Source organism: Lactuca serriola, chromosome 6 (assembly GCF_051521515.1).
Source record: "Lactuca serriola cultivar US96UC23 chromosome 6, Lser_US96UC23_V15, whole genome shotgun sequence".
In the NCBI taxonomy this organism is placed as follows: Eukaryota; Viridiplantae; Streptophyta; class Magnoliopsida; order Asterales; family Asteraceae; genus Lactuca; species Lactuca serriola.
The window spans coordinates 94,776,358-94,792,842 of record NC_136413.1 but is presented as its reverse complement, the minus strand read 5'-3'; the positions used below and the strand labels follow the sequence as shown (position 1 = coordinate 94,792,842).

At 37.2% G+C, this 16,485-nt stretch overlaps 2 protein-coding genes across 2 annotated transcripts; both read left to right on the top strand.

The window, feature by feature from the left end:
* The first annotated feature begins 5,884 nt into the window (after positions 1 to 5,884).
* On the top strand, positions 5,885 to 7,335 carry LOC145060016 (uncharacterized). Its single transcript, XM_079007756.1, has 4 exons — positions 5,885 to 6,337; positions 6,424 to 6,615; positions 6,779 to 6,786; positions 7,011 to 7,335. Exons 1-4 carry the CDS (start codon positions 5,885 to 5,887, stop codon positions 7,333 to 7,335), a joined length of 978 nt encoding a protein of 325 aa, XP_078863882.1.
* A 467-nt stretch (positions 7,336 to 7,802) lies between these two features.
* On the top strand, positions 7,803 to 8,542 carry LOC145060014 (protein FAR1-RELATED SEQUENCE 6-like). The gene is made up of 2 exons (XM_079007755.1): positions 7,803 to 8,255; positions 8,342 to 8,542. The coding sequence occupies exons 1-2, from the start codon at positions 7,803 to 7,805 to the stop codon at positions 8,540 to 8,542; spliced, it is 654 nt and encodes a 217-aa protein (XP_078863881.1).
* Positions 8,543 to 16,485: the final 7,943 nt, after the last annotated feature.

Sequence of the window (16,485 nt, the reverse complement as noted above, 5' to 3'; positions counted from 1 at the left end):
GTTTATAAGGACCTTAAACCAAACTCACACATGTTTGCAAACAAGGAAACTCAGGGCTTGTACTGCTTCTTTAATCAGCAAAAAAATCTTTGATCAAGTTGAGGCGAATCCAGATATACCTTTGAGAGCCATACAAGATCACTTTCAAAAGACCTACCAAGTGGGTGTTACTATGGACAATGTGTTCAGGGCAAAGGATAAGGCAAGAAAGCATATAACTGGGGACTACACAAAGCAGTATGAAATGTTGAGGGACTATGTTCTCGAACTTCAAGCCACCAACCCAGACACCGCAGTGAAAATAGATGTATGTTCTGAGCCTAACCCTGATTCCCCAACCAGGCAGTTTAGAAGAATTTATGTGTGTTTGGGTCCACTGAAAAAAGCGTTCAAGGCATGCCTTAGGGACTTGGGCAGGTCCTTTCAGCAGTTGGTCTTGATTCCAATAATGGAATTTACCCATTAGCATATGGGATTGTTGAGTCTGAAAACACAGAAAGCTGGAAATGGTTTTTAGATAACTTTGGGGATGACTTGGACCTTGGAAGAAACTCAAATTTTACTTTCATAAGTGACAGGCAAAAGGTAAAGCTGGAAGTGGTTTTTATACATTTGGTCATTTAAAGTGTGGTTTTAAATTAATTCTAATGATTGACGATTGATTTTGCAGGGTTTACATACTGCAGTTGAGCAATTGTTTCCCAATGCTGAGCATAGATATTGTATCAGACATATTCATAACAATATGAGGAAAAGATGGAGGAAAACAGAGTATAGGGACCACTTATGGAAGTGTGCATTAGCTACCACCATTCCTGAGTTTGAACATTTGATGAAGGAGTTTAGTCAGTATGATAAGGAGGCATGTTAATGGTTGAAGCAAAATCCTCCTAAACATTGGGCAAAGAGTCATTTTTCAGGTAAATTTATATATTCCAATTTGGTCCTTATGTTTTTCACTTAGTGAACTATTTTACTTGTATGTGAATTGTATTAAATGTCTTTTAATGGTAATGTACACACATGAAGAGCAGTTTCTGATGTGTTGATATCAAACATGTGTGAAGTGTTTAATGGGAAGATAGAGAAAGGAAGGGATAAACCTATCATTGGATGTTTAGAATACATAAGGGAGTATATAATGAAGAGGATATGTAATTTCATGAAGGAAATGAAAAAGGCTAAAGGTCCACTAACACCCACAGCAACAGAAATCCTAGGTGCAAGAAAAACAGTTGCTTAGCAATACATTGCTAGGTGGAATGGGGGAGACAAGTATCAAGTCATAGGAGCTTTGCAGGATCAACATGTGGTTGATGTTAGGAACAAAACATGCACTTGTAGAAAATGGGAATTAATTGGAATTTCATGCAGACATGCAATTGCAACTCTGAATGAGATGAGTAAAGACCCAGAGGCTGAGCTTGACATTTACAAATGGGTTCACAAGGTGTATTTTCTAGAGACATGGAAAAAGGCTTATTCTATTAAGGTGGAGCCAATTAAGGGTAGATCTATGTGGCCCAAAAGTGAATGTCCCACAAAGCTAATCCCTCCTCCACATCGTGTCTTTAACTTTTAACATATTACTTCTACTTATAATGTTATGTTTTTAACTTTTAACATATTATACTTAATTTATTAGATTTAATATGTTGGTGTATGTAAACTATTATCAATTTAAAGCTATAACTTTTGAAATGTTTGGACAATGTAAGGCTTAGGGCATAGTGTAGAGGAGTTGTACGTGTCACCAATAAAGGCCATGTGGGTAGTCAAGCTTCCACTTCAAAAAGAAAGGGTAAAGAATTAAAGACACAAAAAGTAACATGTGGTTGGTACATTCATGCATCTAGGTCAAATCCTGAATTCGACTGGTTTATAAGGACCTTAAACCAAACTCACACATGTTTGCAAACAAGGAAACTCAGGGCTTGTACTGCTTCTTTAATCAGCAAAAAAATCTTTGATCAAGTTGAGGAGAATCCAGATATACCTTTGAGAGCCATACAAGATCACTTTCAAAAGACCTACCAAGTGGGTGTTACTATGGACAACGTGTTCAGGGCAAAGGATAAGGCAAGAAAGCATATAACTGGGGACTACACAAAGCAGTATGAAATGTTGAGGGACTATGTTCTCGAACTTCAAGCCACCAACCCAGACACCACAGTGAAAATAGATGTATGTTCTGAGCCTAACCCTGATTCCCCAACCAGGCAGTTTAGAAGAATTTATGTGTGTTTGGGTCCACTGAAAAAAGGGTTCAAGGCATGCCTTAGGGAATTATTAGGTTTTGATGGTGCCTTCATGAAAGGACCATTCCTTGGGCAGGTCCTTTCAGCAGTTGGTCTTGATTCCAATAATGGAATTTACCCATTAGCATATGGGATTGTTGAGTCTGAAAACACAGAAAGCTGGAAATGGTTTTTAGATAACATTGGGGATGACTTGGACCTTGGAAGAAACTTAAATTTTACTTTCATAAGTGACAGGCAAAAGGTAAAGCTGGAAGTGGTTTTTATACATTTGGTCATTTAAAGTGTGGTTTTAAATTAATTCTAATGATTGACAATTGATTTTTGCAGGGTTTACATACTGCAGTTGAGCAATTGTTTCCCAATGCTGAGCATAGATATTGTATCAGACATATTCATGACAATATGCGGAAAAGATGGAGGAAAACAGAGTATAGGGACCACTTATGGAAGTGTGCATTAACTACCACCATTCCTGAGTTTGAACATTTGATGAAGGAGTTTAGTCAGTATGATAAGGAGGCATGTTAATGGTTGAAGCAAAATCCTCCTTAACATTGGGCAAAGAGTCATTTTTCAGGTAAATTTATATATTCCAATTTGGTCCTTATGTCTTTCACTTAGTGAACTGTTTTACTTGTATGTGAATTGTATTAAATGTTTTTTCATGGTAATGTACACACATGAAGAGCAGTTTCTGATGTGTTGATATCAAACATGTGTGAAGTGTTTAATGGGAAGATAGAGAAAGGAAGGGATAAACCTATCATTGGATGTTTAGAATACATAAGGGAGTATATAATGAAGAGGATATGTAATTTCATGAAGGAAATGAAAAAGGCTAAAGGTCCACTAACACCCACAGCAACAGAAATCCTAGGTGCAAGAAAAACAGTTGCTTAGCAATACATTGCTAGGTGGAATGGGGGAGACAAGTATCAAGTCACCGGAGCTTTGTAGGATCAACATGTGGTTGATGTTAGGAACAAAACATGCACTTGTAGAAAATGGGAATTAATTGGAATTCCATGCAGACATGCAATTGCAACTCTGAATGAGATGAGTAAAGACCCAGAGGCTGAGCTTGACATTTACAAATGGGTTCACAAGGTGTATTTTCTAGAGGCATGGAAAAAGGCTTATTCTATTAAGGTGGAGCCAATTAAGGGTAGATCTATGTGGCCCAAAAGTGAATGTCCCACAAAGCTAATCCCTCCTCCACATCGTGTCTTTAACTTTTAACATATTACTTCTACTTATAATGTTATGTCTTTAACTTTAACATATTATACTTAATTTATTAGATTTAATATGTTGGTGTATGTAAACTATTATCAATTTAAAGCTATAACTTTTGAAATGTTTGGACAATGTAAGGCTTAGGGCATAGTGTAGAGGAGTTGTACGTGTCACCAATAAAGGCCAAGTGGGTAGTCAAGCTACCACTTCAAAAAGAAAGGGTAAAGAATTAAAGACACAAAAAGTAACATGTGGTTGGTACATTCATGCATCTAGGTCAAATCCTGAATCCGACTGGTTTATAAGGACCTTAAACCAAACTCACACATGTTTGCAAACAAGGAAACTCAGGGCTTGTACTGCTTCTTTAATCAGCAAAAAAATCTTTGATCAAGTTGACGCGAATCCAGATATACCTTTGAGAGCCATACAAGATCACTTTCAAAAGACCTACCAAGTGGGTGTTACTATGGACAATGTGTTCAGGGCAAAGGATAAGGCAAGAAAGCATATAACTGGGGACTACACAAAGCAGTATGAAATGTTGAGGGACTATGTTCTCGAACTTCAAGCCACCAACCCAGAGACCACAGTGAAAATAGATGTATGTTCTGAGCCTAACCCTGATTCCCCAACCAGGAAGTTTAGAAGAATTTATGTGTGTTTGGGTCCACTGAAAAAAGGGTTCAAGGCATGCCTTAGGGACTTATTAGGTTTTGATGGTGCCTTCATGAAAGGACCATTCCTTGGGCAGTTCCTTTCCGCAGTTGGTCTTGATTCCAATAATGGAATTTACCCATTAGCATATGGGATTGTTGAGTCTGAAAACACAGAAAGCTGGAAATGGTTTTTAGATAACATTGGGGATGACTTGGACCTTGGAAGAAACTCAAATTTTACTTTCATAAGTGACAGGCAAAAGGTAAAGCTGGAAGTGGTTTTTATACATTTGGTCATTTAAAGTGTGGTTTTAAATTAATTCTAATGATTGACAATTGATTTTTGCAGGGTTTACATACTGCAGTTGAGCAATTGTTTCCCAATGCTGAGCATAGATATTGTATCAGACATATTCATGACAATATGAGGAAAAGATGGAGGAAAACAGAGTATAGGGACCACTTATGGAAGTGTGGATTAGCTAGCACCATTCCTGAGTTTGAACATTTGATGAAGGAGTTTAGTCAGTATGATAAGGAGGCATGTTAATGGTTGAAGCAAAATCCTCCTTAACATTGGGCAAAGAGTCATTTTTCAGGTAAATTTATATATTCCAATTTGGTCCTTATGTCTTTCACTTAGTGAACTGTTTTACTTGTATGTGAATTGTATTAAATGTTTTTTAATGGTAATGTACACACAGGAAGAGCAGTTTCTGATGTGTTGATATCAAACATGTGTGAAGTGTTTAATGGGAATATAGAGAAAGGAAGGGATAAACCTATCATTGGATGTTTAGAATACATAAGGGAGTATCTAATGAAGAGGATATGTAATTTCATGAAGGAAATGAAAAAGGCTAAAGGTCCACTAACACCCACAGCAACAGACATCCTAGGTGCAAGAAAAACAGTTGCTTAACAATACATTGCTAGGTGGAATGGGGGAGACAAGTATCAAGTCACAGGAGCTTTGCAGGATCAACATGTGGTTGATGTTAGGAACAAAACATGCACTTGTAGAAAATGGGAATTAATTGGAATTCCATGCAGACATGCAATTGCAACTCTGAATGAGATGAGTAAAGACCAAGAGGCTGAGCTTGACATTTACAAATGGGTTCACAAGGTGTATTTTCTAGAGACATGGAAAAAGGCTTATTCTTTTAAGGTGGAGCCAATTAAGGGTAGATCTATGTGGCCCAAAAGTGAATGTCCCACAAAGCTAATCCCTCCTCCACATCGTGTCTTTAACTTTTAACATATTACTTCTACTTATAAAGTTATGTCTTTAACTTTTAACATATTATACTTAATTTATTAGATTTAATATGTTGGTGTATGTAAACTATTATCAATTTAAAGCTATAACTTTTGAAATGTTTGGACAATGTAAGGCTTAGGGCATAGTGTAGAGGAGTTGTACGTGTCACCAATAAAGGCCAAGTGGGTAGTCAAGCTACCACTTCAAAAAGAAAGGGTAAAGAATTAAAGACACAAAAAGTAACATGTGGTTGGTACATTCATGCATCTAGGTCAAATCCTTAATCCGACTGGTTTATAAGGACCTTAAACCAGACTCACACATGTTTGCAAACAAGGAAACTCAGGGCTTGTACTGCTTCTTTAATCAGCAAAAAAATCTTTGATCAAGTTGAGGCGAATCCAGATATACCTTTGAGAGGCATACAAGAGCACTTTCAAAAGACCTACCAAGTGGGTGTTACTATGGACAACGTGTTCAGGGCAAAGGATAAGGCAAGAAAGCATATAACTGGGGACTACACAAAGCAGTATGAAATGTTGAGGGACTATGTTCTCGAACTTCAAGCCACCAACCCAGACACCACAGTGAAAATAAATGTATGTTCTGAGCCTAACCATGATTCCCCAACCAGGCAGTTTAGAAGAACTTATGTGTGTTTGGGTCCACTGAAAAAAGGGTTCAAGGCATGCCTTAGGGACTTATTAGGTTTTGAAGGTGCCTTCATGAAAGGACCATTCCTTGGGCAGGTCCTTTCAGCAGTTGGTCTTGATTCCAATAATGGAATTTACCCATTAGCATATGGGATTGTTGAGTCTGAAAACACAGAAAGCTGGAAATGGTTTTTAGATAACATTTCGGATGACTTGGACCTTGGAAGAAACTCAAATTTTACTTTCATAAGTGACAGGCAAAAGGTAAAGCTGGAAGTGGTTTTTATACATTTAGTCATTTAAAGTGTGGTTTTAAATTAATTCTAATGATTGACAATTGATTTTTGCAGGGTTTACATACTGCAGTTGAGCAATTGTTTCCCAATGCTGAGCATAGATATTGTATCAGACATATTCATGACAATATGAGGAAAAGATGGAGGAAAACAGAGTATAGGGACCACTTATGGAAGTGTGCATTAGCTACCACCATTCCTGAGTTTGAACATTTGATGAAGGAGTTTAGTCAGTATGATAAGGAGGCATGTTAATGGTTGAAGAAAAATCCTCCTAAACATTGGGCAAAGAGTCATTTTTCAGGTAAATTTATATATTCCAATTTGGTCCTTATGTCTTTCACTTAGTGAACTGTTTTACTTGTATGTGAATTGTATTAAATGTTTTTTAATGGTAATGTACACACAGGAAGAGCAGTTTCTGATGTGTTGATATGAAACATGTGTGAAGTGTTTAATGGGAAGATAGAGAAAGGAAGGGATAAACCTATCATTGGATGTTTAGAATACATAAGGGAGTATCTAATGAAGAGGATATGTAATTTCATGAAGGAAATGAAAAAGGCTAAAGGTCCACTAACACCCACAGCAACAGACATCCTAGGTGCAAGAAAAACAGTTGCTTAACAATACATTGCTAGGTGGAATGGGGGAGACAAGTATCAAGTCACAGGAGCTTTGCAGGATCAACATGTGGTTGATGTTAGGAACAAAACATGCACTTGTAGAAAATGGGAATTAATTGGAATTCCATGCAGACATGCAATTGCAACTCTGAATGAGATGAGTAAAGACCCAGAGGCTGAGCTTGACATTTACAAATGGGTTCACAAGGTGTATTTTCTAGAGACATGGAAAAAGGCTTATTCTTTTAAGGTGGAGCCAATTAAGGGTAGATCTATGTGGCCCAAAAGTGAATGTCCCACAAAGCTAATCCCTCCTCCACATCGTGTCTTTAACTTTTAACATATTACTTCTACTTATAAAGTTATGTCTTTAACTTTTAACATATTATACTTAATTTATTAGATTTAATATGTTGGTGTATGTAAACTATTATCAATTTAAAGCTATAACTTTTGAAATGTTTGGACAATGTAAGGCTTAGGGCATAGTGTAGAGGAGTTGTACGTGTCACCAATAAAGGCCAAGTGGGTAGTCAAGCTACCACTTCAAAAAGAAAGGGTAAAGAATTAAAGACACAAAAAGTAACATGTGGTTGGTACATTCATGCATCTAGGTCAAATCCTTAATCCGACTGGTTTATAAGGACCTTAAACCAGACTCACACATGTTTGCAAACAAGGAAACTCAGGGCTTGTACTGCTTCTTTAATCAGCAAAAAAATCTTTGATCAAGTTGAGGCGAATCCAGATATACCTTTGAGAGGCATACAAGAGCACTTTCAAAAGACCTACCAAGTGGGTGTTACTATGGACAACGTGTTCAGGGCAAAGGATAAGGCAAGAAAGCATATAACTGGGGACTACACAAAGCAGTATGAAATGTTGAGGGACTATGTTCTCGAACTTCAAGCCACCAACCCAGACACCACAGTGAAAATAGATGTATGTTCTGAGCCTAACCATGATTCCCCAACCAGGCAGTTTAGAAGAATTTATGTGTGTTTGGGTCCACTGAAAAAAGGGTTCAAGGCATGCCTTAGGGACTTATTAGGTTTTGATGGTGCCTTCATGAAAGGACCATTCCTTGGGCAGGTCCTTTCAGCAGTTGGTCTTGATTCCAATAATGGAATTTACCCATTAGCATATGGGATTGTTGAGTCTGAAAACACAGAAAGCTGGAAATGGTTTTTAGATAACATTTCGGATGACTTGGACCTTGGAAGAAACTCAAATTTTACTTTCATAAGTGACAGGCAAAAGGTAAAGCTGGAAGTGGTTTTTATACATTTAGTCATTTAAAGTGTGGTTTTAAATTAATTCTAATGATTGACAATTGATTTTTGCAGGGTTTACATACTGCAGTTGAGCAATTGTTTCCCAATGCTGAGCATAGATATTGTATCAGACATATTCATGACAATATGAGGAAAAGATGGAGGAAAACAGAGTATAGGGACCACTTATGGAAGTGTGCATTAGCTACCACCATTCCTGAGTTTGAACATTTGATGAAGGAGTTTAGTCAGTATGATAAGGAGGCATGTTAATGGTTGAAGAAAAATCCTCCTAAACATTGGGCAAAGAGTCATTTTTCAGGTAAATTTATATATTCCAATTTGGTCCTTATGTCTTTCACTTAGTGAACTGTTTTACTTGTATGTGAATTGTATTAAATGTTTTTTAATGGTAATGTACACACAGGAAGAGCAGTTTCTGATGTGTTGATATGAAACATGTGTGAAGTGTTTAATGGGAAGATAGAGAAAGGAAGGGATAAACCTATCATTGGAGGTTTAGAATACATAAGGGAGTATCTAATGAAGAGGATATGTAATTTCATGAAGGAAATGAAAAAGGCTAAAGGTCCACTAACACCCACAGCAACAGACATCCTAGGTGCAAGAAAAACAGTTGCTTAACAATACATTGCTAGGTGGAATGGGGGAGACAAGTATCAAGTCACAGGAGCTTTGCAGGATCAACATGTGGTTGATGTTAGGAACAAAACATGCACTTGTAGAAAATGGGAATTAATTGGAATTCCATGCAGACATGCAATTGCAACTCTGAATGAGATGAGTAAAGACCCAGAGGCTGAGCTTGACATTTACAAATGGGTTCACAAGGTGTATTTTCTAGAGACATGGAAAAAGGCTTATTCTTTTAAGGTGGAGCCAATTAAGGGTAGATCTATGTGGCCCAAAAGTGAATGTCCCACAAAGCTAATCCCTCCTCCACATCGTGTCTTTATGTTTTAACATATTACTTCTACTTAGAATGTTATGTCTTTAACTTTTAACATATTATACTTAATTTATTAGATTTAATATGTTGGTGTATGTAAACTATTATCAATTTAAAGCTATAACTTTTGAAATGTTTGGACAATGTAAGGCTTAGGGCATAGTGTAGAGGAGTTGTACGTGTCACCAATAAAGGCCAAGTGGGTAGTCAAGCTACCACTTCAAAAAGAAAGGGTAAAGAATTAAAGACACAAAAAGTAACATGTGGTTGGTACATTCATGCATCTAGGTCAAATCCTGAATCCGACTGGTTTATAAGGACCTTAAACCAAACTCACACTTGTTTGCAAACAAGGAAACTCAGGGCTTGTACTGCTTCTTTAATCAGCAAAAAAATCTTTGATCAAGTTGAGGCGAATCCAGATATACCTTTGAGAGCCATACATGATCACTTTCAAAAGACCTACCAAGTGGGTGTTACTATGGACAACGTGTTCAGGGCAAAGGATAAGGCAAGAAAGCATATAACTGGGGACTACACAAAGCAGTATGAAATGTTGAGGGACTATGTTCTCGAACTTCAAGCCACCAACCCAGACACCACAGTGAAAATAGATGTATGTTCTGAGCCTAACCCTGATTCCCCAACCAGGCAGTTTAGAAGAATTTATGTGTGTTTGGGTCCACTGAAAAAAGGGTTCAAGGCATGCCTTAGGGACTTATTAGGTTTTGATGGTGCCTTCATGAAAGGACCATTCCTTGGGCAGGTCCTTTCAGCAGTTGGTCTTGATTCCAATAATGGAATTTACCCATTAGCATATGGGATTGTTGAGTCTGAAAACACAGAAAGCTGGAAATGGTTTTTAGATAACTTTGGGGATGACTTGGACCTTGGAAGAAACTCAAATTTTACTTTCATAAGTGACAGGCAAAAGGTAAAGCTGGAAGTGGTTTTTATACATTTGGTCATTTAAAGTGTGGTTTTAAATTAATTCTAATGATTGACGATTGATTTTGCAGGGTTTACATACTGCAGTTGAGCAATTGTTACCCAATGCTGAGCATAGATATTGAATCAGACATATTCATGACAATATGAAGAAAAGATGGTGGAAAACAGAGTATAGGGACCACTTATGGAAGTGTGCATTAGCTACCACCATTCCTGAGTTTGAACATTTGATGAAGGAGTTTAGTCAGTATGATAAGGAGGCATGTTAATGGTTGAAGCAAAATCCTCCTAAACATTGGGCAAAGAGTCATTTTTCAGGTAAATTTATATATTCCAATTTGGTCCTTATGTCTTTCACTTAGTGAACTGTTTTACTTGTATGTGAATTGTATTAAATGTTTTTTAATGGTAATGTACACACATGAAGAGCAGTTTCTGTTGTGTTGATATTAAACATGTGTGAAGTGTTTAATGGGAAGATAGAGAAAGGAAGGGATAAACCTATCATTGGATGTTTAGAATACATAAGGGAGTATCTAATGAAGAGGATATGTAATTTCATGAAGGAAATGAAAAAGGCTAAAGGTCCACTAACACCCACAGCAACAGACATCCTAGGTGCAAGAAAAACAGTTGCTTAACAATACATTGCTAGGTGGAATGGGGGAGACAAGTATCAAGTCACAGGAGCTTTGCAGGATCAACATGTGGTTGATGTTAGGAACAAAACATGCACTTGTAGAAAATGGGAATTAATTGGAATTCCATGCAGACATGCAATTGCAACTCTGAATGAGATGAGTAAAGACCTAGAGGCTGAGCTTGACATTTACAAATGGGTTCACAAGGTGTATTTTCTAGAGACATGGAAAAAGGCTTATTCTTTTAAGGTGGAGCCAATTAAGGGTAGATCTATGTGGCCCAAAAGTGAATGTCCCACAAAGCTAATCCCTCCTCCACATCGTGTCTTTAACTTTTAACATATTACTTCTACTTATAAAGTTATGTCTTTAACGTTTAACATATTATACTTAATTTATTAGATTTAATATGTTGGTGTATGTAAACTATTATCAATTTAAAGCTATAACTTTTGAAATGTTTGGACAATGTAAGGCTTAGGGCATAGTGTAGAGGAGTTGTACGTGTCACCAATAAAGGCCAAGTGGGTAGTCAAGCTACCACTTCAAAAAGAAAGGGTAAAGAATTAAAGACACAAAAAGTAACATGTAGTTGGTACATTCATGCATCTAGGTCAAATCCTGAATCCGACTGGTTTATAAGGACCTTAAACCAAACTCACACATGTTTGCAAACAAGGAAACTCAGGGCTTGTACTGCTTCTTTAATCAGCAAAAAAATCTTTGATCAAGTTGAGGCGAATCCAGATATACCTTTGAGAGCCATACAAGATCACTTTCAAAAGACCTACCAAGTGGGTGTTACTATGGACAACGTGTTCAGGGCAAAGGATAAGGCAAGAAAGCATATAACTGGGGACTACACAAAGCAGTATGAACTGTTGAGGGACTATGTTCTCGAACTTCAAGCCACCAACCCAGACACCACAGTGAAAATAGATGTATGTTCTGAGCCTAACCCTGATTCCCCAACCAGGCAGTTTAGAAGAATTTATGTGTGTTTGGGTCCACTGAAAAAAGGGTTCAAGGCATGCCTTAGGGACTTATTAGGTTTTGATGGTGCCTTCATGAAAGGACCATTCCTTGGGCAGGTCCTTTCACCAGTTGGTCTTGATTCCAATAATGGAATTTACCCATTAGCATATGGGATTGTTGAGTCTGAAAACACAGAAAGCTGGAAATGGTTTTTAGATAACATTGGGGATGACTTGGACCTTGGAAGAAACTCAAATTTTACTTTCATAAGTGACAGGCAAAAGGTAAAGCTGGAAGTGGTTTTTATACATTTGGTCATTTAAAGTGTGGTTTTAAATTAATTCTAATGATTGACAATTGATTTTGCAGGGTTTACATACTGCAGTTGAGCAATTGTTTCCCAATGCTGAGCATAGATATTGTATCAGACATATTCATGACAATATGAGGAAAAGATGGAGGAAAACAGAGTATAGGGACCACTTATGGAAGTGTGCATTAGCTACCACCATTCCTGAGTTTGAACATTTGATGAAGGAGTTTAGTCAGTATGATAAGGAGGCATGTTAATGGTTGAAGCAAAATCCTCCTAAACATTGGGCAAAGAGTCATTTTTCAGGTAAATTTATATATTCCAATTTGGTCCTTATGTATTTCACTTAGTGAACTATTTTACTTGTATGTGAATTGTATTATATGTTTTTTAATGGTAATGTACACACATGAAGAGCAGTTTCTGATGTGTTGATATCAAACATGTGTGAAGTGTTTAATGGGAAGATAGAGAAAGGAAGGGATAAACCTATCATTGGATGTTTAGAATACATAAGGGAGTATCTAATGAAGAGGATATGTAATTTCATGAAGGAAATGAAAAAGGCTAAAGGTCCACTAACACCCACAGCAACAGACATCCTAGGTGCAAGAAAAACAGTTGCTTAACAATACATTGCTAGGTGGAATGGGGGAGACAAGTATCAAGTCACAGGAGCTTTGCAGGATCAACATGTGGTTGATGTTAGGAACAAAACATGCACTTGTAGAAAATGGGAATTAATTGGAATTCCATGCAGACATGCAATTGCAACTCTGAATGAGATGAGTAAAGACCCAGAGGCTGAGCTTGACATTTACAAATGGGTTCACAAGGTGTATTTTCTAGAGACATGGAAAAAGGCTTATTCTTTTAAGGTGGAGCCAATTAAGGGTAGATCTATGTGGCCCAAAAGTGAATGTCCCACAAAGCTAATCCCTCCTCCACATCGTGTCTTTATGTTTTAACATATTACTTCTACTTAGAATGTTATGTCTTTAACTTTTAACATATTATACTTAATTTATTAGATTTAATATGTTGGTGTATGTAAACTATTATCAATTTAAAGCTATAACTTTTGAAATGTTTGGACAATGTAAGGCTTAGGGCATAGTGTAGAGGAGTTGTACGTGTCACCAATAAAGGCCAAGTGGGTAGTCAAGCTACCACTTCAAAAAGAAAGGGTAAAGAATTAAAGACACAAAAAGTAACATGTGGTTGGTACATTCATGCATCTAGGTCAAATCCTGAATCCGACTGGTTTATAAGGACCTTAAACCAAACTCACACATGTTTGCAAACAAGGAAACTCAGGGCTTGTACTGCTTCTTTAATCAGCAAAAAAGTCTTTGATCAAGTTGAGGCGAATCCAGATATACCTTTGAGAGCCATACATGATCACTTTCAAAAGACCTACCAAGTGGGTGTTACTATGGACAACATGTTCAGGGCAAAGGATAAGGCAAGAAAGCATATAACTGGGGACTACACAAAGCAGTATGAAATGTTGAGGGACTATGTTCTCGAACTTCAAGCCACCAACCCAGACACCACAGTGAAAATAGATGTATGTTCTGAGCCTAACCCTGATTCCCCAACCAGGCAGTTTAGAAGAATTTATGTGTGTTTGGGTCCACTGAAAAAAGCGTTCAAGGCATGCCTTAGGGACTTATTAGGTTTTGATGGTGCCTTCATGAAAGGACCATTCCTTGGGCAGGTCCTTTCAGCAGTTGGTCTTGATTCCAATAATGGAATTTACCCATTAGCATATGGGATTGTTGAGTCTGAAAACACAGAAAGTTGGAAATGGTTTTTAGATAACTTTGGGGATGACTTGGACCTTGGAAGAAACTCAAATTTTACTTTCATAAGTGACAGGCAAAAGGTAAAGCTGGAAGTGGTTTTTATACATTTGGTCATTTAAAGTGTGGTTTTAAATTAATTCTAATGATTGACGATTGATTTTGCAGGGTTTACATACTGCAGTTGAGCAATTGTTTCCCAATGCTGAGCATAGATATTGTATCAGACATATTCATGACAATATGAGGAAAAGATGGAGGAAAACAGAGTATAGGGACCACTTATGGAAGTGTGCATTAGCTACCACCATTCCTGAGTTTGAACATTTGATGAAGGAGTTTAGTCAGTATGATAAGGAGGCATGTTAATGGTTGAAGCAAAATCCTCCTAAACATTGGGCAAAGAGTCATTTTTCAGGTAAATTTATATATTCCAATTTGGTCCTTATGTCTTTCACTTAGTGAACTGTTTCACTTGTATGTGAATTATATTAAATGTTTTTTAATGGTAATGTACACACAGGAAGAGCAGTTTCTGACGTGTTGATATCAAACATGTGTGAAGTGTTTAATGGGAAGATAGAGAAAGGAAGGGATAAACCTATCATTGGATGTTTAGAATACATAAAGGAGTATCTAATGAAGAGGATATGTAATTTCATGAAGGAAATGAAAAAGGCTAAAGGTCCACTAACACCCACAGCAACAGACATCCTAGGTGCAAGAAAAACAGTTGCCTAACAATACATTGCTAGGTGGAATGGGGGAGACAAGTATCAAGTCATAGGAGCTTTGCAGGGTCAACATGTGGTTGATGTTAGGAACAAAACATGCACTTGTAGAAAATGGGAATTAACTGGAATTCCATGCAGACATGCAATTGCAACTCTGAATGAGATGAGTAAAGACCCAGAGGCTGAGCTTGACATTTACAAATGGGTTCACAAGGTGTATTTTCTAGAGACATGGAAAAAGGCTTATTCTTTTAAGGTGGAGCCAATTAAGGGTAGATCTATGTGGCCCAAAATTGAATGTCCCACAAAGCTAATCACTCCTCCACATCGTGTCTTTAACTTTTAACATATTACTTCTACTTATAATGTTATGTCTTTAACTTTTAACATATTATACTTAATTTATTAGATTTAATATGTTGGTGTATGTAAACTATTTAATAATTTAAAGCTATAACTTTGGAAATGTTTGGACAATGTAAGGCTTAGGGCATAGTGTAGAGGAGTTGTACGTGTCACCAATAAAGGCCAAGTGGGTAGTCAAGCTACCACTTCAAAAAGAAAGGGTAAAGAATTAAAGACACAAAAAGTAACATGTGGTTGGTACATTCATGCATCTAGGTCAAATCCTGAATCCGACTGGTTTATAAGGACCTTAAACCAAACTCACACATGTTTGCAAACAAGGAAACTCAGGGCTTGTACTGCTTCTTTAATCAGCAAAAAAATCTTTGATCAAGTTGAGGCGAATCCAGATATACCTTTGAGAGCCATACAAGATCACTTTCAAAAGACCTACCAAGTGGGTGTTATTATGGACAACGTGTTCAGGGCAAAGGATAAGGCAAGAAATCATATAACTGGGGACTACACAAAGCTGTATGAACTGTTGAGGGACTATGTTCTCGAACTTCAAGCCACCAACCCAGACACCACAGTGAAAATAGATGTATGTTCTGAGCCTAACCCTGATTCCCCAACCAGGCAGTTTAGAAGAATTTATGTGTGTTTGGGTCCACTGAAAAAAGGGTTCAAGGCATGCCTTAGGGACTTATTAGGTTTTGGTGGTGCCTTCATGAAAGGACCATTCCTTGGGCAGGTCCTTTCAGCAGTTGGTCTTGATTCCAATAATGGAATTTACCCATTAGCATATGGGATTGTTGAGTCTGAAAACACAGAAAGCTGGAAATGGTTTTTAGATAACATTGGGGATGACTTGGACCTTGGAAGAAACTCAAATTTTACTTTCATAAGTGACAGGCAAAAGGTAAAGCTGGAAGTGGTTTTTATACATTTGGTCATTTAAAGTGTGGTTTTAAATTAATTCTAATGATTGACAATTGATTTTGCAGGGTTTACATACTGCAGTTGAGCAATTGTTTCCCAATGCTGAGCATAGATATTGTATCAGACATATTCATGAAAATACGAGGAAAAGATGGAGGAAAACAGAGTATAGGGACCACTTATGGAAGTGTGCATTAGCTACCACCATTCCTGAGTTTGAACATTTGATGAAGGAGTTGAGTCAGTATGATAAGGAGGCATGTTAATGGTTGAAGCAAAATCCTCCTAAACATTGGGCAAAGAGTCATTTTTCAGGTAAATTTATATATTCCAATTTGGTCCTTATGTCTTTCACTTAGTGAACTGTTTTACTTGTATGTGAATTGTATTAAATGTTTTTTAATGGTAATGTACACACAGGAAGAGCAGTTTCTGATGTGTTGATATCAAACATGTGTGAAGTGTTTAATGGGAAGATAGAGAAAGGAAGGGATAAACCTATCATTGGATGTTTAGAATACATAAGGGAGTATCTAATGA